The 27,542-nt window shown below is 41.5% G+C and overlaps 1 protein-coding gene across 6 annotated transcripts in view; it reads left to right on the top strand.

Moving 5' to 3' along the window:
* The window catches only part of SANBR (SANT and BTB domain regulator of CSR), a 114,364-nt gene that overhangs the window by 25,431 nt on the left and 61,391 nt on the right, over positions 1-27,542 (top strand). For 5 of the 6 annotated variants that reach the window (XR_012227720.1, XM_073565042.1, XM_073565044.1 and 2 more), the window contains exons 2-5: positions 9,771-9,941; positions 10,162-10,316; positions 16,920-17,106; positions 27,118-27,208. Coding sequence is in view for 5 of the 6 variants with exons in the window: in XM_073565042.1 (XP_073421143.1) it covers positions 10,167-10,316; positions 16,920-17,106; positions 27,118-27,208 (428 nt within the window). In the remaining variant the exon portion in view is untranslated. Of the gene's footprint in view, positions 1-9,564; positions 9,942-10,161; positions 10,317-16,919; positions 17,107-27,117; positions 27,209-27,542 lie in introns of those variants that run through there. The other variant, XM_073565041.1, reaches the window with a different exon arrangement.

Raw genomic sequence — 27,542 nt, 5'->3', positions numbered from 1 at the left:
ACCCCAACATTCCCCATTCCACCACCTCCAACATTGCCTCCCCCACCACCATCATTGCCTTCTCCTCCACCACCTCCAACATTGCCTCCCCCACCTTCATCATTGCCTCCCCCACCTTCATCATTGCCTCCCCCACCATCATCATTGCCTCCCCCACCACCATCCTTGCCTCCCCCTACCACCATCACTGCCTTCCCCCCACCACCATCATTGCCTTCTCCCCCACCACCTCCATCATTGCTTCTTCCCCCACCACCCCATCGTCCTTTCCACCACCAATAACATTGCCTTCTCCCCCACCACCCCCATCACTGCTCTCTCCATCACTCACATCATTGCCAATCTCCAATATCTCCAATACACACAACACCACTATCACACATACAGCATCACACACAGACAGCACCGCACCACTCTCAGGGGCCCCATAGCAGCTGGGTGTGCCGCTATCAGCGACACGCCACTGGCTGGGGGGCCCCTGGAGCAGTGGGGGCCTAGGCAGCTGCTGGCCAGTATGCTAGCAGGTGTCAGTGCTTGGGCCCACCGGAGATGTCTGCAGCACCATAGTGTAATACTGTAATATATACTGTATCGTACTGATGTGTGCAGTATAATAGTGTAATGCTGTAATATATACTGTACCGTACTGATGTGTACAGTATAATAGTGTAATGCTGTAATATACACTCACTGGCCACTTTATTAGGTACACCATGCTAGTAAGGGGTTGGACCCCCTTTTGCCTTCAGAACTGCCTCAATTCTTCGTGGCAGAGATTCAACAAGGTGCTGGAAGCATTCCTCAGAGATTTTGGACCATATTGACATGATGGCATCACACAGTTGGCGCAGATTTGTCGGCTGCACATCCCTGATGCGAATCTCCCGTTCCACCACATCCCAAAGATGCTCTATTGGATTGAGATCTGGTGACTGAGGAGGCCATTTGAGTACAGTAAACTCATTGTCATGTTCAAGAAACCAATCTGAGATGATTCGAGCTTTATGACATGGCGCATTATCCTGCTGAAAGTAGCCATCAGATGTTGGGTACATTGTGGTCATAAAGGGATGGACATGGTCAGCAACAATACTCAGGTAGGCTGTGGCGTTGCAACGATGCTCAATTGGTACCAAGGGGCCCAAAGAGTGCCAAGAAAAAATTCCCCACACCATGACACCACCACCACCAGCCTGAACCGTTGATACAAGGCTGGATGGATCCATGCTTTCATGTTGTTTACGCCAAATTCTGACCCTTCCATCCGAATGTCGCAGCAGAAATCGAGACTCATCAGACCAGGCAACGTTTTTCCAATCTTCTACTGTCCAATTTCGATGAGCTTGTGCAAATTGTAGCCTCAGTTTCCTGTTCTTAGCTGAGAGGAGTGGTACCCAGTGTGGTCTTCTGCTGCTGTAGCCCATCTGCCTCAAAGTTCGACGCACTGTGCGTTCAGAGATGCTCTTCTGCCTACCTTGGTTGTAACGGGTGGCAATTTGAGTCACTGTTGCCTTTCTATCAGCTCGAACCAGTCTGCCCATTCTCCTCTGACCTCTGGCATCAACATGGCATTTCCGGCCACAGAACTGCCGCTCACTGGATTTTTTTTCTTTTTCGGACCATTCTCTGTAAACCCTAGAGATGGTTGTGCGTGAAAATCCCAGTAGATCAGCAGTTTCTGAAATACTCAGACCAGCCCTTCTGGCACCAACAATCATGCCACGTTCAAAGGCACTCAAATCACCTTTCTTCCCCATACTGATGCTCGGTTTGAACTGCAGGAGATTGTCTTGACCATGTCTACATGCCTAAATGCACTGAGTTGCCGCCATGTGATTGGCTGATTAGAAATTAAGTCTTAACACACAGTTGGACAGGTGTACCTAATAAAGTGGCCAGTGAGTGTATACTGTACCGTACTGATGTGTACAGTATAATAGTGTTCATATCCTGCAGGTGTATACTCTCTGTCGTACAGCCAGGTTGCATTACTGTATAATGGAGCCATTTTTTCTTTTCCCCTATTTCTTCATTGTACAGTTGTGGCCAAAAGTATTCACACCCCTGCAATTCTGTCAGATAATACTCAGTTTCTTCCTGAAAATGATTGCAAACACAAATTCTTTGGTATTATTATCTTCATTTAATTTGTCTTAAATGAAAAAACACAAAAGAGAATGAAGCAAAAAGCAAAACATTGATCATTTCACACAAAACTCCAAAAATGGGCCAGACAAAAGTATTGGCACCCTCAGCCTAATACTTGGTTGCACAACCTTTAGCCAAAATAACTGCGACCAACCGCTTCCGGTAACCATCAATGAGTTTCTTACAATGCTCTGCTGGAATTTTAGACCATTCTTCTCTGGCAAACTGCTCCAGGTCTCTGATATTAGAAGGGTGCCTTCTCCAAACTGCCATTTTTAGAGCTCTCCACAGGTGTTCTATGGGATTCAGGTCTGGACTCATTGCTGGCCACCTTATAAGTCTCCAGTGCTTTCTCTCAAACCATTTTCTAGTGCTTTTTGAAGTGTGTTTTGGGTCATTGTCCTGCTGGGAGACCCATGACCTCTGAGAGAGACCCAGCTTTCTCACACTGGACCCTACATTATGCTGCAAAATTTGTTGGTAGTCTTCAGACTTCATAATGCCATGCACACGGTCAAGCAGTCCAGTGCCAGAGGCAGCAAAGCAACCCCAAAACATCAGGGAACCTCCACCATGTTTGACTGTAGGGACCGTGTTCTTTTCTTTGAATGCCTCTTTTTTTCTCCTGTAAACTCTATATTGATGCCTTTGCCCAAAAAGCTCTACTTTTGTACATCTGACCAGAGAACATTCTTCCAAAACGTTTTAGGCTTTTTCAGGTAAGTTTTGGCAAACTCCAGCCTGGCTTTTTTATGTCTCGGGGTAAGAAGTGGGGTCTTCCTGGGTCTCCTACCATACAGTCTCTTTTCATTCAGACGCCGACGGATAGTACGGGTTGACACTGTTGTACCCTCGGACTGCAGGGCAGCTTGAACTTGTTTGGATGTTAGTCAATGTTCTTTATCCAACATCCGCACAATCTTGCGTTGAAATCTCTTGTCAATTTTTCTTTTCCGGCCACATCTAGGGAGGTTAGCCACAGTGCCATTGGCTTTAAACTTCTTGATGACACTGCGCACGGTAGACACAGGAACATTCTGGTCTTTGGAGATGGACTTGTAGCCTTGAGATTGCTCATGCTTCCTCACAATTTGGTTTCTCAAGTCCTCAGACAGTTCTTTGGTCTTCTTTCTTTTCTCCATGCTCAATGTGGTACACACAAGGACACAGGACAGAGGTTGAGTCAACTTTAATCCATGTCAACTGGCTGCAAGTGCGATTTAGTTATTGCCAACACCTGTTAGGTGCCACAGGTAAATTACAGGTGCTGTTAATGACACAAATTAGAGAAGCATCACATGATTTTTTGAACAATGCCAATACTTTTGTCCACCCTCTTTTTTATGTTTGGAGTGGAATTATATCCAATTTGGCTTTAGGACAATTCTTTTTGTGTTTTTTTCATTTAAGACAAATTAAATGAAGATAATAATACCAAAGAATTTGTGTTTGCAATCATTTTCAGGAAGAAACTGAGTATTATCTGACAGAATTGCAGGGGTGTCAATACTTTTGGCCACAACTGTATCAGTAAGAAAAGTGTTGGATTAGCAGTATAAAGTCTGCATTGTTACCCAAACTTCCTTTACCTTCTACTTTTCCACTTCCATTGCTCAGACTGTGATACCCCTGCTTCTCTAACTCATACCGATCTATATAGTATATCTATGGGAGTTGGTGTGCCCCTATCTGATAATCTGATTTGTAGATGGGGGCAATGTGAATATCTGATTGTTTATTGGAGATAAATGCTACCTGTACTCAGGGCTGTGGAGTTGGAATCGTGGAGTCGGAGTCAGAGCCCATTTTGGTGGAGTCGGTGTCATGGAAATTGAGGAATTGGAGGTTTGGCTGACCGACTACACAGCCCTGGTCCTGTACTACACTCTATATTAGGGGTGGTTTAGGGATTAAAATATCTGAAAGCCTATGAGATTTCAGAAATCTCATGCACACACATTGGTTTTTTGTGTCATCAGGATTTTGTGCTTTGCTGCTTTTTTGGACATAGATCATGTCACTTCTTTCAGTGATTTTGCAGCGGTTTTCACCCATTGGCTTGAATGGGTGTTGCAAAAAAACGCAGCAAAAACGCAGGTATCATTATTTACAACGGTTTTTTTCTGCAGAAAAGTCATGGACATTAGCATGGACAAAGAAACACAAAAAAACTCACCAAAAAAACGCACCTAAACCTGCAGCTTCTTTCCTGCCAAGAAATCAGGTTTTGCTGCAGAAAAAAACAACAAAAATGCCCAGTGTGAACTTACCCTAAAGGTTATATTTTAGAGGTGTATATAGTTTTCTGGCTTACATAACCATCAGCCCGCAATGCACGGCACAGCCCCTGAAACGAGCGTCACTGATGACATTTCATTTCAGGGAGGGGGCAGGGGCTGTGACGGGATTGTCTGAACTGGAAACACAAATTATCTTCTGATATGAGACAAAGTACAATAAAAAACTAAGCTGAAAATGGTTTTCCAGTCTCCCCATCTGCAGTGTGTTTTTAAAAAAGCAAACTGAGCTTTCCTCACCCTCGACAGGTCCAGCACTGACTCTCCTCTCCCCGTGTCTGTTAGGCTACATTACCGCCATGAGCTTTTGCTGAGTTTTTGACGCTGCTGAATTTTTGCACCTATTATTTAAATTAAGTTACTTGTGTTTTTGTTTGTGTTTTTTTACCATGGGTTTTTATTGCATTTTTGATGCTGCGGTTTTTGTCTCTTGTTGGTGGCATGCTTTAAATAAAGCTGCATTATTTTTTAGATTTCCCTGTAATTGGCTGTGACAAAAGCTTATTGACAAACAGGTGCGGATTATTTGTGTTTTTTATGTATTTGGCAATCTGGTAAAACCGAAGTCATATTCTTAAAAGGAACCTGTCAGCAGGATTGTGCACAGTAACCTACTGACACTGTCAGGTCAGCGCCGTTATACTGATTACATTGATACCTTGGTTGATGAAATCCGTTTTGTGGTTGTTGTGTAATCTTTATTTTCAGTTTTGAGTTAAATGCTCGTGCCCCGGGGTGGTATGTGGGGGGGTCTTCATGTGGTGCTCTGATTAGCTATTCATCTGTATGGCTTCTGACAGGTCACTGATCCCTCACTGACCTGCCCCTAGTTTACATGCTGAATATTATATGTATTGAAAAAAAAATCACCTTCAGCAAGCAGGCGCCGACGGCGGCACCTGCAGCGCATGTATAATGTACATTTAATTATTTTATTTGCTGGTATAAATAAATTCCATCGGCGATCTGATAGATGCTACTGCACAGGCGCCGGTGGCGCCATCTTGCAAGAGGAAAAATAAAATGCCTCCACCAAGATGGCGCTGCTGGCGCCTGTGCAGTAGCGGCTATCGGATCAATAGCTGCTACTGTGTCAGTGCCATTTTGAGACAGCTTTTTTTTTTTTTTAACGAATTTATACCTGCATATAAAATAATTAAATGCACATTATAGATGCAATCATGCTGCAGCACAGGCACCGCCATCGGTGCCTGCCTGCTGAAGGTGATTTTTTTTTCAATATATATATATATATATATATATATATATATATATATGTGTATACAGTGGGGAAAAAAAGTATTTAGTCAGTCAGCAATAGTGCAAGTTCCACCACTTAAAAAGATGAGAGGCGTCTGTAATTTACATCATAGGTAGACCTCAACTATGGGAGACAAACTGAGAAAAAAAAATCCAGAAAATCACATTGTCTGTTTTTTTTTCATTTTATTTGCATATTATGGTGGAAAATAAGTATTTGGTCAGAAACAAGCAATCAAGATTTCTGGCTCTCACAGACCTGTAACTTCTTCTTTAAGAGTCTCCTCTTTCCTCCACTCATTACCTGTAGTAATGGCACCTGTTTAAACTTGTTATCAGTATAAAAAGACACCTGTGCACACCCTCAAACAGTCTGACTCCAAACTCCACTATGGTGAAGACCAAAGAGCTGTCAAAGGACACCAGAAACAAAATTGTAGCCCTGCACCAGGCTGGGAAGACTGAATCTGCAATAGCCAACCAGCTTGGAGTGAAGAAATCAACTGTGGGAGCAATAATTAGAAAATGGAAGACATACAAGACCACTGATAATCTCCCTCGATCTGGTGCTCCACGCAAAATCCCACCCCGTGGGGTCAGAATGATCACAAGAACGGTGAGCAAAAATCCCAGAACCACGCGGGGGGACCTAGTGAATGAACTGCAGAGAGCTGGGACCAATGTAACAAGGCCTACCATAAGTAACACACTACGCCACCATGGACTCAGATCCTGCAGTGCCAGACGTGTCCCACTGCTTAAGCCTGTACATGTCCGGGCCCGTCTGAAGTTTGCTAGAGAGCATTTGGATGATCCAGAGGAGTTTTGGGAGAATGTCCTATGGTCTGATGAAACCAAACTGGAACTGTTTGGTAGAAACACAACTTGTCGTGTTTGGAGGAAAAAGAATACTGAGTTGCATCCATCAAACACCATACCTACTGTAAAGCATGGTGGTGGAAACATCATGCTTTGGGGCTGTTTCTCTGCAAAGGGGCCAGGACGACTGATCCGGGTACATGAAAGAATGAATGGGGCCATGTATCGTGAGATTTTGAGTGCAAACCTCCTTCCATCAGCAAGGGCATTGAAGATGAATCGTAGCTGGGTCTTTCAACATGACAATGATCCAAAGCACACCGCCAGGGCAACGAAGGAGTGGCTTCGTAAGAAGCATTTCAAGGTCCTGGAGTGGCCTAGCCAGTCTCCAGATCTCAACCCTATAGAAAACCTTTGGAGGGAGTTGAAAGTCCGTGTTGCCAAGCGAAAAGCCAAAAACATCACTGCTCTAGAGGAGATCTGCATGGAGGAATGGGCCAACATACCAACAACAGTGTGTGGCAACCTTGTGAAGACTTACAGAAAACGTTTGACCTCTGTCATTGCCAATAAAGGATATATCACAAAGCATTGAGATGAAATTTTGTTTCTGACCAAATACTTATTTTCCACCATAATATGCAAATAAAATGAAAACAAAACAGACAATGTGATTTTCTGGATTTTTTTTTTCTCAGTTTGTCTCCCATAGTTGAGGTCTACCTATGATGTAAATTACAGACGCCTCTCATCTTTTTAAGTGGTGGAACTTGCACTATTGCTGACTGACTAAATACTTTTTTTCCCCACTGTGTATATATATATATATATATATATATATATATATATATATACATGTATATATATATATATATAATTATATAATATTCAGTGTGTAAAATACAGGGCAGGTCAGTGACCTGTCAGAAGCCAGACTGATTAATACCTAATCAGAGCACCACAAGAAGACTCCCCACAGGCCGCCCCGGAGCACGAACATATCATTAAAGGGGCTGCCCACTACTTTAATAAATTAACCCCCCAATGTATCCCCCCGGGGCCCCTTATGAATTTTGTAAATACCTCATGTTGCCTATACTGCCTGTGAGTGGCGCTATCGCTGGCCCCCAGCTCCAACCGGCTTTTGCTTCCGCTGACGTCCCGACAAGTGCTGGCAGCAGCCGGGGTCCCTCTTCCTCCTTACGCTGTGGCTGCCAGGCTGTGGGCGGGGTTATCCCCCCGCATCACACCCTGCATCCACCGTGCACCCATTCATTGAGAAAGCGCGCGGTGGATGCTGGGTGTGACGCGGGGGGTAACCCTGCCCACAACCCAGCAGCCACCGCGGGGACCCAGCGCTGAGTCACACCTCACTTGCTTGGTCACGTGCTGCCTGTGAGTGGCCACGCATAGCGCCGCTCACAGGCAGTATAGGCAAAATAAGGTATTTACAAAATTCTTTAGGGGCTCCGGGGGGATATATTTGGGGGTTAATTTAAAGTAGTGGACAACCCCTTTAACTAAAAACTTTAAATAAAGATTAAACAACAACCACAAGACGGATTTCATTACCCAGGTATCTTTTTAATCAGTATATCAGCACCGACCTGACACTGTCTGTAGGTTATACTGAGCACAATCCTGCTGACAGGTTCACTTTAATCAGGACCAGCAACTTAATATAAGACCATTCAGACATCGTTGGTACCAATATCATTGTATACCAGTGAATAGATATAGATAAACAGACAGACAGACATATAGAAATATAATTGGACAACCCCCGACATATTATAAAATTGCACCCTGTGGAGCTTGTTGGACAGCTTTTTATGATTAAATAAATAAATGAAAAAAAAACTTGGGGTCCTCCCCTATTTTTGTAACCAGCAAAGGTAAAGCAGACAGTTGGGGACTAGTAGTATCAGGCTGGGAAGGTTCCTGATTATTGGGTCCTTCCAACCTAAAAATACCAACCCACAGCCACCCCAGGAGGGGCACATCACATTAGATGCTGTAATTCTGGTGCCTCACCTTGTTTCTTTCCGATTGCCCTAGTGCGTTGGCAATCGGGGTAATGGTAGTTGGCATTGATGTCAGATGTGAATTGTCCAAAGACACAGCTAACATCAAGCCCTGGTGTTAGTCATGGAGAGGTTTCTATCAGACACCTCCGTTACTAACTCGGTAAGAAAAAGGAAAAACACACACAAATACTTTATTGAAATAAAGGCTCCCCCATACTATCATTTGTTCACTAATTTAATTAAAAAAAATAGTTCCCAAGCAAATCTACTTAGTCTACCAAATCCGTCTACTAAATCCTGTTTTCGTCTTTCCTATATAGTTTTGGGGACATTTGGCAATATAGGAGCCAACTAGTAATATCAATCCGTATTGGCTCAATATAAACTGCTCATAAGAACGATGTCAGCTGTAGGAACAGACCGGCAATACTCAGCAACAGGCAGATTTAGGAACGAACCATCTCAGAACTGAGACTCATTATTGCACCTTGAAACAATATTAATATAGGGCTAATCAGATAAAAGTTTTTAATCAAAAATCTAATTATGGAACTTTGGGACTTTTAAAATTCAATAATTTTACATTTTAATAAATTGGATTAAATTGGATTATAGATTATATTAATATTGGAGATCTCCATAAAACCAACTATTCAGTGAATTGATGATCCGTTCCCTTTCAGTCCTGATCTTACAATAGATGAGTTATTTATTTAAAGCAGATATATTCCATTCTTTTTTACTCTTGTAAGTACGTCCATTTCCTTAAATATAATCCATAATTGTAAGAAACCGGAGTGTTACAACTGTGAGCGTACACATGATGAGAGGTAGGTACAGTAATCCAATTCCCTATTCAGATCGCACAGATGAGCCGTAACAAGGTGATGGGAATCCCATTTGCATGTAAGACGTTTAATTCCATAAATCACAGTAATAAAGTGTCGCGTTCACATGCGCACGCTTCCTAGTGCTCTGCGTATCCCAGAGAACTGCTGTGAAATAAAAAAAAAAAAAAGCTTTTTTTTTTATTAATGTGCCAGCTTTCTTTGTTCTGTCTTTGCCTTTTCTGCATTGCAGCTGTCTTGACGGCAAAAGGGTTATGCACGCCTGGCGGCATGTGCGTTATTTAGGAGCTCCGGGGGCTGCCGTCCTGTCACTGCATTATATATGGACACTAATTGGAATTAAACCGTTTGTGCCCTTTCTCACATCCCAGGCTTGTGGAGACGGGGTCCTATGATCGGATGAAGCAGTTAGTGCTACCAGCCTGCCAGAGCCAGCATCCTCTCCTGCCTGCAGCACCCACCTTCATAGCCTTCCCCCGGCTCACCCTAGGGACTTTGTGCTATCCTTCTTCTAGCAGCGCCACACCTTCTTTTCTACACAGGTAACCAAACTATGGTCACATATACTGATATTATTGTCTACATTTGCAATATTCTTTAAAAAAATATTTCAAATTATTTAACCAGGTATGCAGCATTCTGCAACATCATTAAATGTAAAGCAACAGAAAAACTTGCATTCACAATTATAGACACTTTTATTATATTTGATGTTAATGGTTGTTTTTGTTTTCATTTTTTTTTTTTTTGGTCCAACATCAGGTACGATGAGTCGGGGATATTCCGAGAACAATAACTTCCCCTATGACAATAACCAGATGGTCTTGGACATGATTCTTTATTCACTGGTTGGGGTCCCTCAGCCAATTAATTGGGATAGCGTTGCAAGACTTGTTCCGGGATATTCATCAAAGGAGGTAATTTTGTTGTCAATCTTGTATTCATCGTATTGGGAGAAGTTTGAAATGGTTCATTGGAGCATGGAAATTCAGATTATTCAAATGTTGCTCCTGTGAATCACTGTTTGGGTTGCCGACCTCATCCTCTATATATTCTATACTGTGCCATGTTTCAGATACTGTGGAGCTGCAGCTTGGTCATTTTGGCAGCAATTTCACATTATAGTAGCAACTCCTCCCCATTCCACTGTCTATACACTTCTCACCCTTCTCACACTGCGGACAGAAACCTACTTGACTCAGCGTAGAGGCTGCTGTAATCACAGGACTGCATTAAATTTCTAGTTATCTATGCAATTTGGGTAAGACATTCAAGTTATTTTAGATTTCTATCTATCTATCTATCTATCTATCTATCTATCTATCTATCTATCTATCTATCTATCTTTAATACTTCTGCTCCTTCATCTCATACTAGCAGTAATAGGAACTAAATGGTTGCAATATTTCAACCTTTCTCCTAATTTGCAGACTTTATTTTTTATTTTTGAAGGTATCGTATAATTTTGTGGAGTTAAAGTGACAAATTAAGGTACCAGAACCTGAAACAATTGTCTGTAAGCCAGTATCTTAATTACTTGCCATTTCTTTTTCTTACTGCTTGGATGCTGTCTGTCTCAGCTTACTTAGGACGTAGTTGTGATCTGTGACTACCGCTTAGCTGCATGTCCACAAGCAGTCTGTGGTAGTCTGAGACTTTTGTCCCGTCATTGGTTCAGATTGGTGTTTTCTCCCTCCTCATGTAGCTCTGCCTCATCTGATTGGCTGTTGTATGAAAACATAAGCCTATCTAATTTGATTACAAACTTAAAGGCATTTTTAAGTATAAGCTCTAAATATATAACACCTACAAGTCTTCTTTGATTGCTGTATAACTTTATGGGGCATTCACATTCTAATTACTGGGTTAAAACCCTATGGTTTTGTATTAAATTAATGATTGTTGCCAATGTTTCTAGCAATTCCTTGTCGTACTGCCATAGTTGTGGAACTTCATACATTGCAGTGTGATGCATTCTACTAGAAACCACAGGAAAAGTAGAGAATGAACTATTAGTGGCTTTGCGAAGATTTGTTATGCACATATCCTTTTCAGAGAAGAAGGCAACTAGCGCTCTGGTGCCACCTGTTGGGCTTAGCAGTCCTAAAAAGTCAATATTGACTCACCGTGCCACATGATTTAGGATTGAAAAGCCAAACTAGACACTCCATTGGCAGACACGTGTTTCATGGTGTTTACCACTCATCAGTGTAGTGCAGAGAAGTCATGTGGTAAGGCTTGTCATGGGTCAGTATTGACTTTTAAGATTGCTTCTTCCAGGTGGCACTAGAATTCTAGTCCTCTTCGTCTCGGAAGAGGCTATTTGCATAGTTAATTTCACAGAGGAGCAATGCATCGCTTATAAATCTCCTTACACCGGCTTGGCACTCTCCAAAAGGATAAACGTTTCCCCTTATCCCTTAGGCCCCCTTCACATGTCCATGTTTCCGGTATGTGTGGCGTCTGTTTTCACACATACTGGAGAGACGTACACAGGCATCGGAGATACATACACACACCCGCATATAATAATCTATGGGGTTGTGCAAACGTCCTTGTTTTCACATAGACCATTTGTCCATGTGACTCACACGTAAATATGACTGTTTTTTTTACCAGCACCATGAATGACACTAGTAACTGCACACGGATGACATAAGTGCGACTTCTGTGTGCATCATTTGTGTGACACGTACTGAAATAGAAGGCAGACTAGATGTGAAAAATTTTTATGTGTTAGAGATAGATTTAGATATGGGGTAAATAGATGATAGGTAGATATCTGGGAAATATATAATTAGTGCTTGCGTGTATAGTTTACTGTACATGTATTAACCAAATATAAATATATGAAAAAAAAAGGCATGGGGTCCCCCCATTTTTGATAACCAGCAAAGGTAAAGCAGACAGCTGTGAGCTGATATTATCAGGCTGGGAAGGTCCATAGTCTTTGGGCCCTTCCCAGCCCAAAAATACCAACCATCAGCCACCTCCGAAGTGGAGCATCATATTAGATGTGCCAATTCTGGCGCTTTGCCTCAACTCTTCCCGATTGCACTGTTGCGTTGGCAATCCAGGTAATGGGGCTTATGGTTGATGTCAGCTGTGAATTGTCCAAAATCACAACTGGCATCACTCCCTGGTGTTAGTAATGGAGAGGTTTCTATCAGATACCCCCATTACTAGGCCAGTAACAAACAAAAAAAACACACACACAAAAATACTAAAAAAAACCTCCCCAATTCTTTCCCTGATTCACCAATGTAGTAAAAAAAACAAACACACATACAGTGGGGAAAAAAAGTATTTAGTCAGTCAGCAATAGTGCAAGTTCCACCACTTAAAAAGATGAGAGGCGTCTGTAATTTACATCATAGGTAGACCTCAACTATGGGAGACAAACTGAGAAAAAAAAATCCAGAAAATCACATTGTCTGTTTTTTTTTTCATTTTATTTGCATATTATGGTGGAAAATAAGTATTTGGTCAGAAACAAAATTTCATCTCAATACTTTGTGAATGTGATATATCCTTTGTTGGCAATGACAGAGGTCAAACGTTTTCTGTAAGTCTTCACAAGGTTGCCACACACTGTTGTTGGTATGTTGGCCCATTCCTCCATGCAGATCTCCTCTAGAGCAGTGATGTTTTTGGCTTTTCGCTTGGCAACACGGACTTTCAACTCCCTCCAAAGGTTTTCTATAGGGTTGAGATCTGGAGACTGGCTAGGCCACTCCAGGACCTTGAAATGCTTCTTACGAAGCCACTCCTTCGTTGCCCTGGCGGTGTGCTTTGGATCATTGTCATGTTGAAAGACCCAGCCACGTTTCATCTTCAATGCCCTTGCTGATGGAAGGAGGTTTGCACTCAAAATCTCACGATACATGGCCCCATTCATTCTTTCATGTACCTGGACCAGTCGTCCTGGCCCCTTTGCAGAGAAACAGCCCGAAAGCATGATGTTTCCACCACCATGCTTTACAGTAGGTATGGTGTTTGATGGATGCAACTCAGTATTCTTTTTCCTCCAAACACGACAAGTTGTGTTTCTACCAAACAGTTCCAGTTTGGTTTCATCAGACCATAGGACATTCTCCCAAAACTCCTCTGGATCATCCAAATGCTCTCTAGCAAACTTCAGACGGGCCCAGACATGTACAGGCTTAAGCAGTGGGACACGTCTGGCACTGCAGGATCTGAGTCCATGGTGGCGTAGTGTGTTACTTATGGTAGGCCTTGTTACATTGGTCCCAGCTCTCTGCAGTTCATTCACTAGGTCCCCCTGCGTGGTTCTGGGATTTTTGCTCACTGTTCTTGTGATCATTCTGACCCCACGGGGTGGGATTTTGCGTGGAGCACCAGATCGAGGGAGATTATCAGTGGTCTTTTATGTCTTCCATTTTCTAATTATTGCTCCCACAGTTGATTTCTTCACTCCAAGCTGGTTGGCTATTGCAGATTCAGTCTTCCCAGCCTGGTGCAGGGCTACAATTTTGTTTCTGGTGTCCTTTGACAGCTCTTTGGTCTTCACCATAGTGGAGTTTGGAGTCAGACTGTTTGAGGGTGTGCACAGGTGTCTTTTTATACTGATAACAAGTTTAAACAGGTGCCATTACTACAGGTAATGAGTGGAGGAAAGAGGAGACTCTTAAAGAAGAAGTTACAGGTCTGTGAGAGCCAGAAATCTTGATTGCTTGTTTCTGACCAAATACTTATTTTCCACCATAATATGCAAATAAAATGAAAAAAAAACAGACAATGTGATTTTCTGGATTTTTTTTCTCAGTTTGTCTCCCATAGTTGAGGTCTACCTATGATGTAAATTACAGACGCCTCTCATCTTTTTAAGTGGTGGAACTTGCACTATTGCTGACTGACTAAATACTTTTTTTCCCCACTGTATCTGACGTAGTCCAGAGAACTGAAGAATACAATGAAGTCCACAAATCAAAACCTGAAAAACATAAAAAGAGAGATATAAAAACAAGACACTGTCCCTTGTCCACCAATTTATTATAAAAAAAAAGTTCCCAATCAGGTTTGACGTAGTCCAGCGCTTTCCACGATGTTTCCTGAATCCGGCTCACGCTGTGCTCAGCCAGACTTGGCGACTGTGAAGAGCTGTAACGTTACTGACATCACCGCTCTTCACATGTTTTTGGACAATTCACAGCTGATATCAACCACAAGCCCCATTACCGCGATTGCCAACACATTAGTGTAATCGTAAAGCGCTAATGTGATGCACCACTTCTGGGGCAGCTGCGGGCTGGTATTTTTAGGCTGGAAGGGCACAATAACCATTGACCTTCCCAAGCTGATAATGTAAGCCCGTAGCTGTCTGCTTTACCTCTGCTGGTTAGTAAAAATGGGAAGGACCCCACTTCTTTTTTTTATTTATTTATCTTTTAGGTTAATTCATGTACAGTAAGCTACACACGCAAGGCACTTTTTATCTATGTCTCTGATATCTATCTATTTGCTCCATACCTATCTATCTCTATATTTGCACATCTTTAACACCTAAAAATCTGTAATTTCTATTCTGCATTCTATTCCGATACTTGTCACACGGACAACTCATTGACAGCACACGGATGTCATATGGATGGTATAAACGTACTCATGAACTGCCTAAAGAAAACCAGATAGTAAAAACGGAGCATCTCATAAGTACTTTTTTTAAGCTTTTCTCTAGATAGCCAGTTCACAGAATAGCGTGTGACATCTCTGCAGCAAGAAGTGTGAAATTTCCTGGCAGACACGCAATTAGCTTTTCACGGTTTCTGGTGGTGTTAATGGAAAATGTTGACTCCGTGATATTCCGGTTTTCTCCTACAAATGACCAACTTTATGGTAACATTGTGTTTGTTTTGTTTTGATTTTTTCAACTGGAGTGGTGTCACTAATCTAAGTTCCCTGACCCCAGTATTATACTTACCAGCAACTGTCGTGAGCTGTTATCAGCGCCACTCTGGTCGGTCTTTTGTAGTTTGTGACCTGCCGTCTGTCCTGTGTTTGCTGGGTAATCTAGAAGTCACTACACAATGTAAGTCTATGAGAACCAGAACGAGGCCAGAAAGGGGATCTCATAGCCTTACACTGAGAGCTTGGGACCGTTACCTCTGAGTTCCCATCAGTCACAAGTTTAGGTCACAAGATGGCAACGAGGCACCGGAACGGTGCCAGAAACAGCTGATGATGGCAGTTGGTAAGTATATGAATAGGGGCAGGGAACTTGCATAAGTGGCAGCACTGAAATAAAAAACACCGGAGTGGCGCTTCCTTCCTATGTTTTTCTCCAAAACGCTGCAGTGTTTCATAGTAAGGCTCTATTCACATGTTCGGTAGTTATTTCTGGAAATGGAAATGTCATAATATCTCTTCCTCCTTTCCAGTTTCTATTACGGTAGTTTTTTTTTAACTACATCAAAATACGTAGTTGCACAACATTCTTGTGTGGGCAGATCCGTTTCTTTTTTTAATATTGAAGTCTTTGGAAAATGGATCATAAAGGATGGACCTTTTAGAACTGCACATCCCCAGAACATTAGAGTTTTTCAGTGACACCTCCAGCCAAAGCAGATCCGATCCAAACGGAACACGAATGGATTCAAAATGGAAACCAAAGTGTCGTTTTTAAACAGAGCTTTTATGTACTTTTTTTTTTCTTTTTTTTTTTTTTAAATGAATCCATTTAAAGACAGAAACTTTGGTTCCATTTTGCATCCGTTTCTAACTGTTTTAGAGGGTGGTGATTTTTTTTTTTCTTTAATTCTGGATTTGTTACAAACTGATGAAAACTGGAAGTGGGAGCAAAGCCTAAAACGTGCCTGGTGACATATGTACGGGCTGTCAATGGTACATTCACGGTCTGTGTGCGACGTCAATCAGCTGAATATTGTCATGATTGGCTCTATACTGTGCCCCGTCCTGATTTCTAGAAAAGATCAGGGCGCAGCGAGAATATAACATTGTTTTCTCCTGTTACTGATCACTAGTATCTATGACTGACGCATGCGATGGATTATAATTATCACCTCTAACACGCTCTTTTACTTATATAGCGAATCTGGACCTGACAAGTTCCCTTTAACATTTCCTATGTTATTTGACTTCAGCAAGTCATATAAAGTATGAATTATTAATACTCTGGAGCTTACATTTCTCCAGTTGTCCCGCAGACCCCGCTTATGAGTCAGCGGAGCTTGATGTCTCCGGCCTCGCAGGTGGCCGTCATCCTTTAATTCTCATTTTGCATGTGAGTCAGTGCAGCTGTGCAGAGCTCACGATGTCTGTATTACGCTCCTACCCATTCAGGGACAGGATTGCCCCAAGGTCTGATCTATAGCCTTGAATGTACAGTTAGTACATTCTTATGTTTCTTTCTGTCGTTGAAGTTGTGTTTTACGATTATCTCTACAATTAGCCATCATTAAATCTAATTTTCTGCATCGCTGTATCCCAGGATCACTATGGATAACATATAGTAGAAGTGACGGCTGTATTTGTCTTCACAGTGTGCCAAACGATTTGAGGAAATAAAAAGTAGTGGGACCTCTCCAGTGGACAATCAGTACAATCCTCTGCTGGCAACGGGAGGAACGCCTCTGGAAAGCCTGGCAACGTACATCAGATCCTCCCTGCTTGACCCAGCGGAGGAACCTGAGGATGTGGCAGCGGGACAAGGCCTCAACTCCCTGACAGGTGACCTGCGTCGCAGTCATACTAAGTGTTATCCATGTGAATGATTCATATTCTGAAGTTTGTAAAGTTTGACGTCGAAAGTTAAAGAGCAATTAAAATTTCCTTTTTTAATATTTTTTTTTTCTAGTGGGAACAGTTCTGAATGTTTACAAACCATTTTATTAGAGGATTTGGTTTCATTCTTTTTGAACAGTAGGGGAGTATTATTCAAGGTGAATATACAGTATATACCCATCAAACAAATATTTCTTGGATTCTAGTTAAAAATACCAAAAAATCCAGTGCAGTAATAAAAAAATTCTATATAAAAAAGTCTGGATGACCGACAGCTGATATAGACAGATAATCAATGGTGTAGATCTATCCAAAATTAGTGTACACCAGGGTTCCCCAACTCCAGTCCTCAAGGCCCACCAACAGATCATGTTTTCAGGATTTGCTTAGTATTGCTCAGGTGATAATTGCATCACCTGTGCAATACAAAGGAAATCCTGAAAACATGATCTGTTGGGGGCCTTGAGGACTGGAGTTGGGGAACCCTGGTCTACACCATATCTGTCTATATCAGCTACATGTCATCCAGATGTACTATTCTATATAGAGGTTTGTTTGTTTGTTTTTTTTGCTGCACAGGATTTTTTGGTGTTTTTAATAGAATCTAATAAATATTTGTTTTAAGGGTATTCAGTATGTGTTCAATTTTTTTTCTTCATTCCTCTAAAATATGCTTGTGGGTGGCTTTCAAACCCCTGATTTTCCCCTGTTCATTTGCCTGCCTCCAGCTACATCGATATCACACCATATTCATTTGGAGTACCGATGATCGCAGTGATCGGTCAGCACCTGTCTCCTCCTCTGAGTGTTCTTCTTATTGGTACAGTCTCCAGCAGCAGGCAGGACAGACCCTCACTGCCCTGTTTACAGTACGCTGTGATGGAAGCATTGGGTTTACTTCCACAAGCACCCTGTTCTCATTATATCGCCCTCCCCAGCGGTGCATACAGGGTGCTCGTGGGAGCAAATCCAATACTTCCATTGCAGCATACAGGGGGCAGTCACTGAGGGTCTGTTTAGTGACACATTTTAGGCCGGGATCACACATGCGAAGAATACGTCCGAGTCTCACATGTTAATACCCGGCACTGCCGGCACTCGGATCGGAGCGAGCGGCCGCATAGAAATACATGGAACCGCACACTTCGCTCCCGAGTGCCAGCGGCAGTGCCAGGTATTAACATACGAGACTCGGCTGTGTTTTTCGCATATGTGATCCTGGCCTAACAGACATTATTTCTTATACTGGGGTGTAAGGACATACTATTTTGGGGTAAGCCAAATGCTTTGTGATGTGACTGGAACGCTGGCTAAGTTCTCTAACTCTGGGGAGAAGCTGCTGCAGGACATTGTTTGGGTAATTAGAAGACAAAAAGGACATAGATGCTGACCGATCACTGCCATCATCTGTACTCCAAATAAGTATGTCCTGATATCAATGCAGGTAAATAAACTGGAGAATATGAAGGGTTGAGAAGCCTTTTACAGGTCATTTTTTTACAGGAATGAAGACACATCCCCTAATAAAGTGATTTGGGAAGTTTCATAACTTTCCATGGTGGACACAATTATGTAAAAAGAATGAAAGTGTGGCTGCTCTGTAACTTTTCTTCAATGTGTATAGACTCGACATCAGCCATGCGAACCGTTCTGTGTCCAGACATTGATGAGTAGCCCTGTCTCCCTATTTCATAACAGTAAGGTTGGTTCTACACGTGTGCAGCGATTCTCAGGTGAGTTGTGCAACTGAAAATACCTGTGCAACTTGTCTGAGACTTGATTTCACGCAATCATTTTAAACCTGTGATTTTGCCGTAAAAAAAAAACAAAAAAAAAAAACAGAAAAATCGCCTGTAAGGTGGCAGGTGCATTTGAGTTACATTGAAATCTATGGCAAGAAAGTCAATGCAACTTGCAACCATTGACAGGGCGATGAACGCATTTGGAAACATTTGCATATTTGTGTCGCAGTCATGGTAGGTCATGGGCCGCAACGCGACATCATAGGGGATCAGTAGATGCGATGTTGCAATGCGTCACCTTATTGTTGCATGACATATGTCGCCATGTAGTCTCTGCACACCATCAGCACTTATTAACAGCTCATTACATCCCTCCAATCTCTGTAGTTTAAATGCATTCAGATTATTTAGGTCAATTCATAGAGAAGCTGGATGTCATGATCTTGCTTGTACCTACATGGCTAGGTTCACGTGTTTCGGCCAAACACGAGGGGCGTCCTGAGATGCCGCTGATACAACGCTGACTGCTAATTTCTGTGGTTTTCAAATTAATTACACCTAGAACAGTTTGGTAATTAATGGTAACAGTTTGGATATTAACAATCAATCTGCTTTTAGGCGCAAACAATTTGACAATGTGGCTGATTGCCATGTCATATGTGACCATCACATTGCAATTAAACTTGGACATGTTATCCCAGCTGTACAATTCTTAGGTTGTAGTTTACCAAGATAAGTGGTACTCACTAGGCAGCAAATATAGCAGCAGTCCGCTCCCATATGGCAGTGTCATATAGTTTTTTGGGGGGGAGGATTTAAAGGAAGCCTGTTACCTGATTCTTGCTGCCCTAAACCCTGGGAAGCCTCAATTAGTAATAATAAATCAAAAATCTATGAAAATGAACAAATGAAAGTCAGACATTGCATTTCAACCATGCTTCTACAGAATTTTTTAAAAAATAACTAATGAAATAGGCCTGGATAGAAATGATGGTACCACTGAAAATAATGTGACAAAAGGGACATGTTAAATCAATGTGTGTCTACTAATTAGCATCACAGGTGTCTACAATCTTGGAGTCAGTGAGTGGCCTGTATAGAGGGCTACAGACACTCACTGTGGTGTTTGGTGACATGGTGTGTATCACACTCAACATGGACCAGAGGAAGCAAAGGAAAGAGTTGTCTCAGGAGATTAGAAAGAAAATAATAGACAAACATGTAGAAAGTTATAAGACCATCTCCAAGCAGCTTGATGCTCCTGTGACTACAGTTGCACATATTATTCAGAAATTTAAGCTTCATGGGACTGTAATTTAATAAAAAATATGGCAATCCAGGGTATCAAATCAATTACAAAAATCATAAAGAAACCCCATAAAAGATATCCATTTTATTATTTACCTTTAAAACACCACCAATCCAGTGGTTCACACCACAAAAAAACAAAACCTGTGAAAAACCAAACCAACCACTTGGAGAATTCTAAGGAATCCCTAGTATGATACCGATGCTTTCACCTTCCTGACTGCGGAGGTTGGCACCCTAGGGGAAAACATATTGGCGGCCCCGCTCAATGATGACTGCCCCTAGGGTCCCTAGATATACCCTACAGTCACTAAAGAGTCCCCCTCCCAAGATAAATGAATAAAGGGACCCCTATTGCTAGACATAGACCACGCCTACCAACCTCCCTGGACGTGGAGTAAAGTACTGCAGTGCGCAGGCTCAGGGCCTCTCTGACCTTTCCCGGCGCCTGCGCACTTCAGTACTCTGCTCTGCCCTCAACAGGGCAGATAAAGTACGTCTTCTCAGGAGCCGCCACAGGCAGCAAGGAAGAGGACGTCATTGCGTGAAGATGGGAGTCGCCGGACCGGACCGCGACACCCATCGGACCGGACCCCGGGTGAGTATAATATAACTTGTTTTTCTTATCTTTCAGGTTACATCGGGGGCTTAGCTACAGCATTTGTCACTCCGCCTCCACATACTCACCTGGCCTCCGCTCCCACGCCGCAGCACCCCGCCGCCCAACAGCCACGGCGGTCCCTTCTGACAGGTCTCGCGGCCGACGGGGTCTCTGCATGCAATGCGCATGCACAGCGTCGGACTGGAACACCTTGGGCCCACCAGAGAAAATCATTCTTGGGGCCCACTATGTAGCTGCATAGAGTTAAATACCAGACCACCAATTATGCGGTAAAACACGCTAATATCTGGGTATAATATAAGGTTGTACATGTCTTAATTATGTAGCAGGAGTTGGGGTAGCCCCCTCATAGAATATAAAGCAGCCCCCTCACATAGTATAATGCAGCCATCTCATAGAATATAATGCAGCCATCTCATAGAATATAATACTGCCCCCCTCATAGGGTATAATACTGCCCCCCTCATAGGGAATAATGCACCCCCTTATAGGGTATAATGCACCCCCTCATAGGGTATAATGTACCCCCTCATAGGGTATAATGCTGCCCCCCTCATAGGGTATAATACTGCCCCCCTCATAGGGTATAATACTACCCCCCTCATAGGGAATAATGCACCCCCTCATAGGGTATAATGCTGCCTCCTCATAGGGTATAATACTGCCCCCCTCATAGGGAATAATGCACCCCCTCATAGGGTATAATGCTGCCCCCTCATAGGGTATAATACTGCCCCCCCCTCATAGGGTATAATACTGCCCCCCTCATAGGGAATAATGCACCCCCTCATAGGGTATAATACTTCCCCCCTCATAGGGTATAATGCTGCCCCCCTCATAGGGTATAATGCTGCCTCCTCATAGGGAATAATGCTGCCCTCCTCATAGGGTATAATGCTGCCTCCTCATAGGGTATAATGCTGCCCCCTCATAGGGTATAATACTGCCCCCCTCATAGGGAATAATGCTGCCTCCTCATAGGGTATAATGCTATATAGATATATAGATATAGAGTTAGATAGATATAGATAGAAAGATAGATGTAGAAATAGATAGATATAGAGATAGATAGTAGATAATGGATAGAAAGTAGATAATGGATATCTACTATCTATATCTATAGATAGAAAGATTCAAAGAGATAGATAGAGATAGATAGAGATAGATATAAAGATAGATATAGAAAGAAATATAGATAGATAGATAGATAGGTAGATAGATATAGAGATAGATAGAAAATAGATAATGGATAGATAGATAGATAGATAGATAGATAGATAGATAGATAGATATAGAGATAGATAGCTATAAATAGAAAGATATAGAGATAGATAGATATATAGATAGAGATAGATAATAGATAGAGATAGATAATAGATAGAGATATACAGATATAATAATAATAATAATATAGACATATATAGATAGATATAGAGATAAATATATATAGATAGATGGCTATAAATAAAAATAGATATAGAGATATATAGAGATAGATAGATATAGAGATAATAGATATAGAGATAGATAGATAGATAGATATAGAGATAGATATAGAGACAGATAGATATAGAAAGATAGATATAGAGATAGATATAGAGATAATAGCTAGATATAGAGATATGTATAGAGATAGATAGATAGATATAGAGTTAGAAAGATAGATATAGAGAGATATAGAGATAGATAGAGATAGCTAGATAGATAGATGGATAGATAGATATAGATAATAGAGATAATAGATAGATATAATAGATAGATATAGAGAAAGATATAGAGATAGATGGATAGATCAATAGATAGATAGATAAAGAGAGAGAGATAGAGATAGAGATTGATAGATAATGAGATATAGAGATAGATATAGAGATATAGTGTTAGATAGAAAGATAGATATAGAGATAGATAGATATAGAGATAGATATGGATATAGAGATAGATATAGAGATAGATATGGATATAGAGATAACAGATATAGAGATAGATAGATAGATAGATAGATATAGAGATAGATAGATAGATAGATAGATATTGAGATAGATAGATAGATATAGAGATAATATATAGATAGATAGATATAGAGATAATATATAGATAGCTATAGAGAGAGATATAGAGATAGATATAGAGAGAAACAGATATATATATAGAGATAGATATAGAGATAGATAGGTAGATAGATATAGAGATAATAGATATAGAGATAGATAGATATAGATATAAAGATAGATAGAGATAGAGAGAGCGGTAGATAGAGAGAGATAGATACAGAGATACCGGTAGATAAATAGATAGAGAGATAGATATAGATATAGATAATAAATATAGAGATAACAGATAGATATAGAGATAGAGTAAGATAGAAAGATATAGAGATAGGTAGATATAGATAATAGAGATAGATAGATAGATATAGATATAGATAGATATAGATAGAAAGATAGATATAGAGATAGAAAGATAGATATAGAGATAGAGCGATAGATAGAGATAGATATAGATAATAGATAGAGATAAATAGATAGATAGATAGAGAAAGATAGATAGATATAGAGATAGATATAGAGATAGAAAGATAGATAGATATACAGAGAGATAGATATAGAGATAGAGATAAATAGATAGATAGATAGATAGATAGATATAGAGAGAGATATAGAGAGAAATAGATATAGATATAGAGATAATAGATATATATAGAGATAGATAGATATAGAGATAGATAGATAGATATAGAGATAGATAGATAGATAGATCTAGAGATAATATATAGATAGATATAGAGATAATATATAGATAGCTATAGAGAGAGATATAGAGATAGATATAGAGAGAAACAGATATATATATAGAGATTGATATAGAGATAGATAGGTAGATAGATATAGAGATAATAGATATAGAGATAGATAGATAGATATAGATATAAAGAGAGATAGAGATAGAGAGAGCGGTAGATAGAGATAGATATAGAGAGAGATAGATACAGAGATAGATAAATAGATAGAGAGATAGATATAGATATAGATAATAGAGATAGATAGATAAAGATAGATAATAAATATAGAGATAACAGATAGATATAGAGATGATAGGTAGATATAGATAATAGAGCTAGATAGATAGATATAGATATAGATAGATATAGATAGAAAGATAGATATAGAGATAGATGTAGAGATAGAAAGATAGATATAGAGATAGAACGATAGATAGAGATAGATATAGATAATAGATAGAGATAGATAGATAGATAGATAGAGAAAGATAGATAGATATAGAGATAGATATAGAGATAGAAAGATAGATAGATATACAGAGAGATAGATATAGAGATAGAGATAAATAGATAGATAGATATAGAGAGAGATATAGAGAGAAATAGATATATATAGAGATAGATAGATATAGAGAGAGATACAGAGAAAAGATATAGAGATAAATAGAGAAAGATAGATAGATATATAGATATAGAGATAGAGATAAATAGATAGATAGATATAGAGAGAGATATAGAGACTAGAGAGAAATAGATATAGATATAGAGATAATAGATATATATATATATATATATAGATAGATAGATATAGATATAGAGATAAATAGATAAAGATAGATAGATATATAGATATAGAGATAGAGCGATAGATAGATATACAGAGAGATAGATATAGAGATAGATAGAGATATATAGATAGATAGCTATAGAGATATAGAGATAGATATAGAGAGAAATAGAGATAGATATAGAGATAGATAGAGATAGATATATAGATATAGATATAAAGATAGATATAGAGATAGATATAGATATAGAGATAGAGAGATAGATAGCGAGAGATATAGATATAGAGATAGATAGATACAGAGAAAAGATATAGAGAAAGATAACGGATAGATAAATAGATAGATAGGTATAGAGATAGATAGATATAGATATTAGATAGAGATATATATATAGATAAAGATAGATAGATATAGATGGTAGCTAGATAGATAATAAATATAGAGATAATAGCTATAGAGATAGATAGAGTAAGATAGATAGATATAGAGATAGATAGACATAATAGATAGATATAGAGATATATATAGAAAGATATAGAGATAGATAGATAGATATAGAGATAGATGTAGAGATAGAAAGATAGATATAAAGGTAGAGCGATAGATATAGATATAGATAATAGATAGAGATAGATATAGAGATAGATAGATATAGATAATAGATAGAGATAGAAAGATAGATAGATATAAGAGAGATAGAGAGAGAGATATATAGAGAAATAGAGATAGATAGATAGATAGATAGATAGAGAGAGACAGATAGAGAGAGCGAGAGAGATATAAAAAAAAACCAAAACACAATACTCACCTCTCCTCCTCGCTCCCACGCTGATCCCGGCTTCAGTGTCAGGAGCTGCCCCCTCTGCCAGACACACAGCGGGTGCGCGATGTAGTGACGTCATCGCGCACTGGCTGTGAGCCAGGAGCAGAGAGGACTGAGGGCGGCGCCGGCCCTGATGCAGAGCGGCTTACTGGGCTGGGGGCGGGGCCTCTGGGGGTGGAGACTGTGAAATGATATTCATTTCTCTTTAGCAGCGGGGACAGGGGCTCCTGCCTCCTGACACCCGCTGCTGCTCCGCTGGCAGGGGCCCCCATAGCAGCTGCATGGTGTGCGACACACCACTGGCTGGGGGCCCCTGGAGCAGCGGGGGCCCTAGGCAACTGCTGGCCCTGTATGCCAGCAGGTGCCAGGGCCCACCAGATGCCAGGGTCCACCGGAGAATCCTCCGGTTCCCCGGTGGGCCAGTCCGACGCTGCGCATGCACCATATGCCGCAGGCGCGCCTCCCTCCTGTTACTTGTGCTCCGGCAATGCCCTGACCCGGAAGCACCTACGGACCAATGGCAGACCTGACAGGGCCATATCAGGCCACTCCCCCCTGAGGGAGGCGCCTGATCGTTGTGTTTGCTAGCACACTGGGCCCTGTTTCCTCGTGTGCTCTCTGCAGTCTCGCAGTCCTGCCTTCCGTGGTCCCTGCAGTAGCCCCGCAGTCCGGTGCTCCGTAGGTCCAGCTATCTACACTCCAGTCCTGCCTCCGGTGTTCCTGCTCCACCCTGCTATCCTCACTCCAGTCCTTCAGTCCTACTCCAGTCCTGCCTCCGGTGTTCCTGCTCCACCCTGCTATCCTCACTCCAGTCCTTCAGTCCTACTCCAGTCCTGCCTCCGGTGTTCCTGCTCCATCCTGCTATCCACACTCTAGTCCTTCAGTCCTACTCCAGTCCTGCCTCCGGTGTTCCTGCTCCACCCTGCTATCCACACTTCAGTCCTACTCCAGTCCTTCCTCCGGTGTTCCTGCTCCATCTTGCTATCCATACTCCAGTCCTTCAGTCCTACTCCAGTCCTGCCTCTGGTGTTCCTGCTCCACCCTGCTGTCCACACTTCAGTCCTTCAGTCCTACTCCAGTCCTGCCTCCAGTGTTCCTGCTCCATTCAGCTATCCACACGCCAGTCCTACGCCAGTCCTGCCTCCGGTGTTCCTGCTCCATCCTGCTATCCACACTCCAGTCCTACAGTCCTACTCCAGTCCTGCCTCCCGTGTTCCTGCTCTGTCCTGTTGTCTATGCTCCAGTCCTGCAGTCCTACTCCGGTCTACTCTCCAGTGATTCCGCTCTGTTGTCTACTCTTCAGTCCCGCACTCCTACTCCAGTCCGTCCTGAGCCGTCCCTCTCGGCACCGGCTATCGTGGTACCCGAACCCCTGGGCCTGCTCCTAACGATCCCTGTATAGGGGTCGGCTCCACCTGGCAGCTCGCCCGGGGCCCCTCGGTGCCACGGTCCAGAGAGTCCACTCCTGGAGATTTGTCTCCTGACCAGCCGTGGTAACATCATTATGGAATGCTGTAGATAAGCCCCTGATGGCCGTGGCTGCAGCTTATATACGAAAAAATAGGTGACAGATTCCCTTTAAACGAGGGGTACGAAGAATTTTGGCCACGTGTGTACACATCAGCTGATCGGCTTCATCCAATAAGCTATCGAGTTTATACAGTGTTGAGTTGGAAGATCTGCAAGAAAATGATGATATGATCAAAGTACTCGCTTGCCTAATAATTGCGCACACAGTATGGTTAGCAGCGCACATAGCCCTCTTAGCAGAAAACCGTGCGCAATTTCCCTTTTCGCCATCTCCATATTCCACCCCTAATATGTTACATATCTCCTTTTGTTTTATATCCCAAAGTTACGTAATTACACCTAGCAATGATATTTCTTTTATTTAGGAAGATCTGGTGCTTCTTCAACAAGAAAATGTCCTACAGAAAATGGTAAATCTCCATCACTGGATGAAGAAAGTACAGAAGGACGCCATGGGTATGTGTATGTGTCATTGTGATGATAATTAAATATGTTCTAGTCAATTAATTTGTGAAAGGTCTTGTGTGAACATCACCTCTGTGAGAAAATCCCCAAATATCGGAATTATTTACCAAGGAAGTACGGTAACCATTAGTAAATTATTGAAAAAAGCACTGATGCAAACGGCAGCCAATCCAACAACTCTGTCCACTTATGTGATCTTGAATATTTGAAGTATTATTCTTAGTATAACGGGGGTAGCTTATAAAAATAACAAAGTTCAACATGCAATGTTTGGAGTACCACAGCTGCAGGCTTATGCTAACTTCTATCTTGAGCGCACAGTAGA

Source organism: Dendrobates tinctorius, unplaced genomic scaffold (genome assembly GCF_039654945.1).
Source record: "Dendrobates tinctorius isolate UK_male_01 unplaced genomic scaffold, ASM3965494v1 ptg000518l, whole genome shotgun sequence".
NCBI classification, from domain to species: domain Eukaryota; kingdom Metazoa; phylum Chordata; class Amphibia; order Anura; family Dendrobatidae; genus Dendrobates; species Dendrobates tinctorius.
The sequence above is the reverse complement of the archived record's forward strand: the minus strand, read 5'-3'. Positions and strand labels throughout refer to the sequence as shown.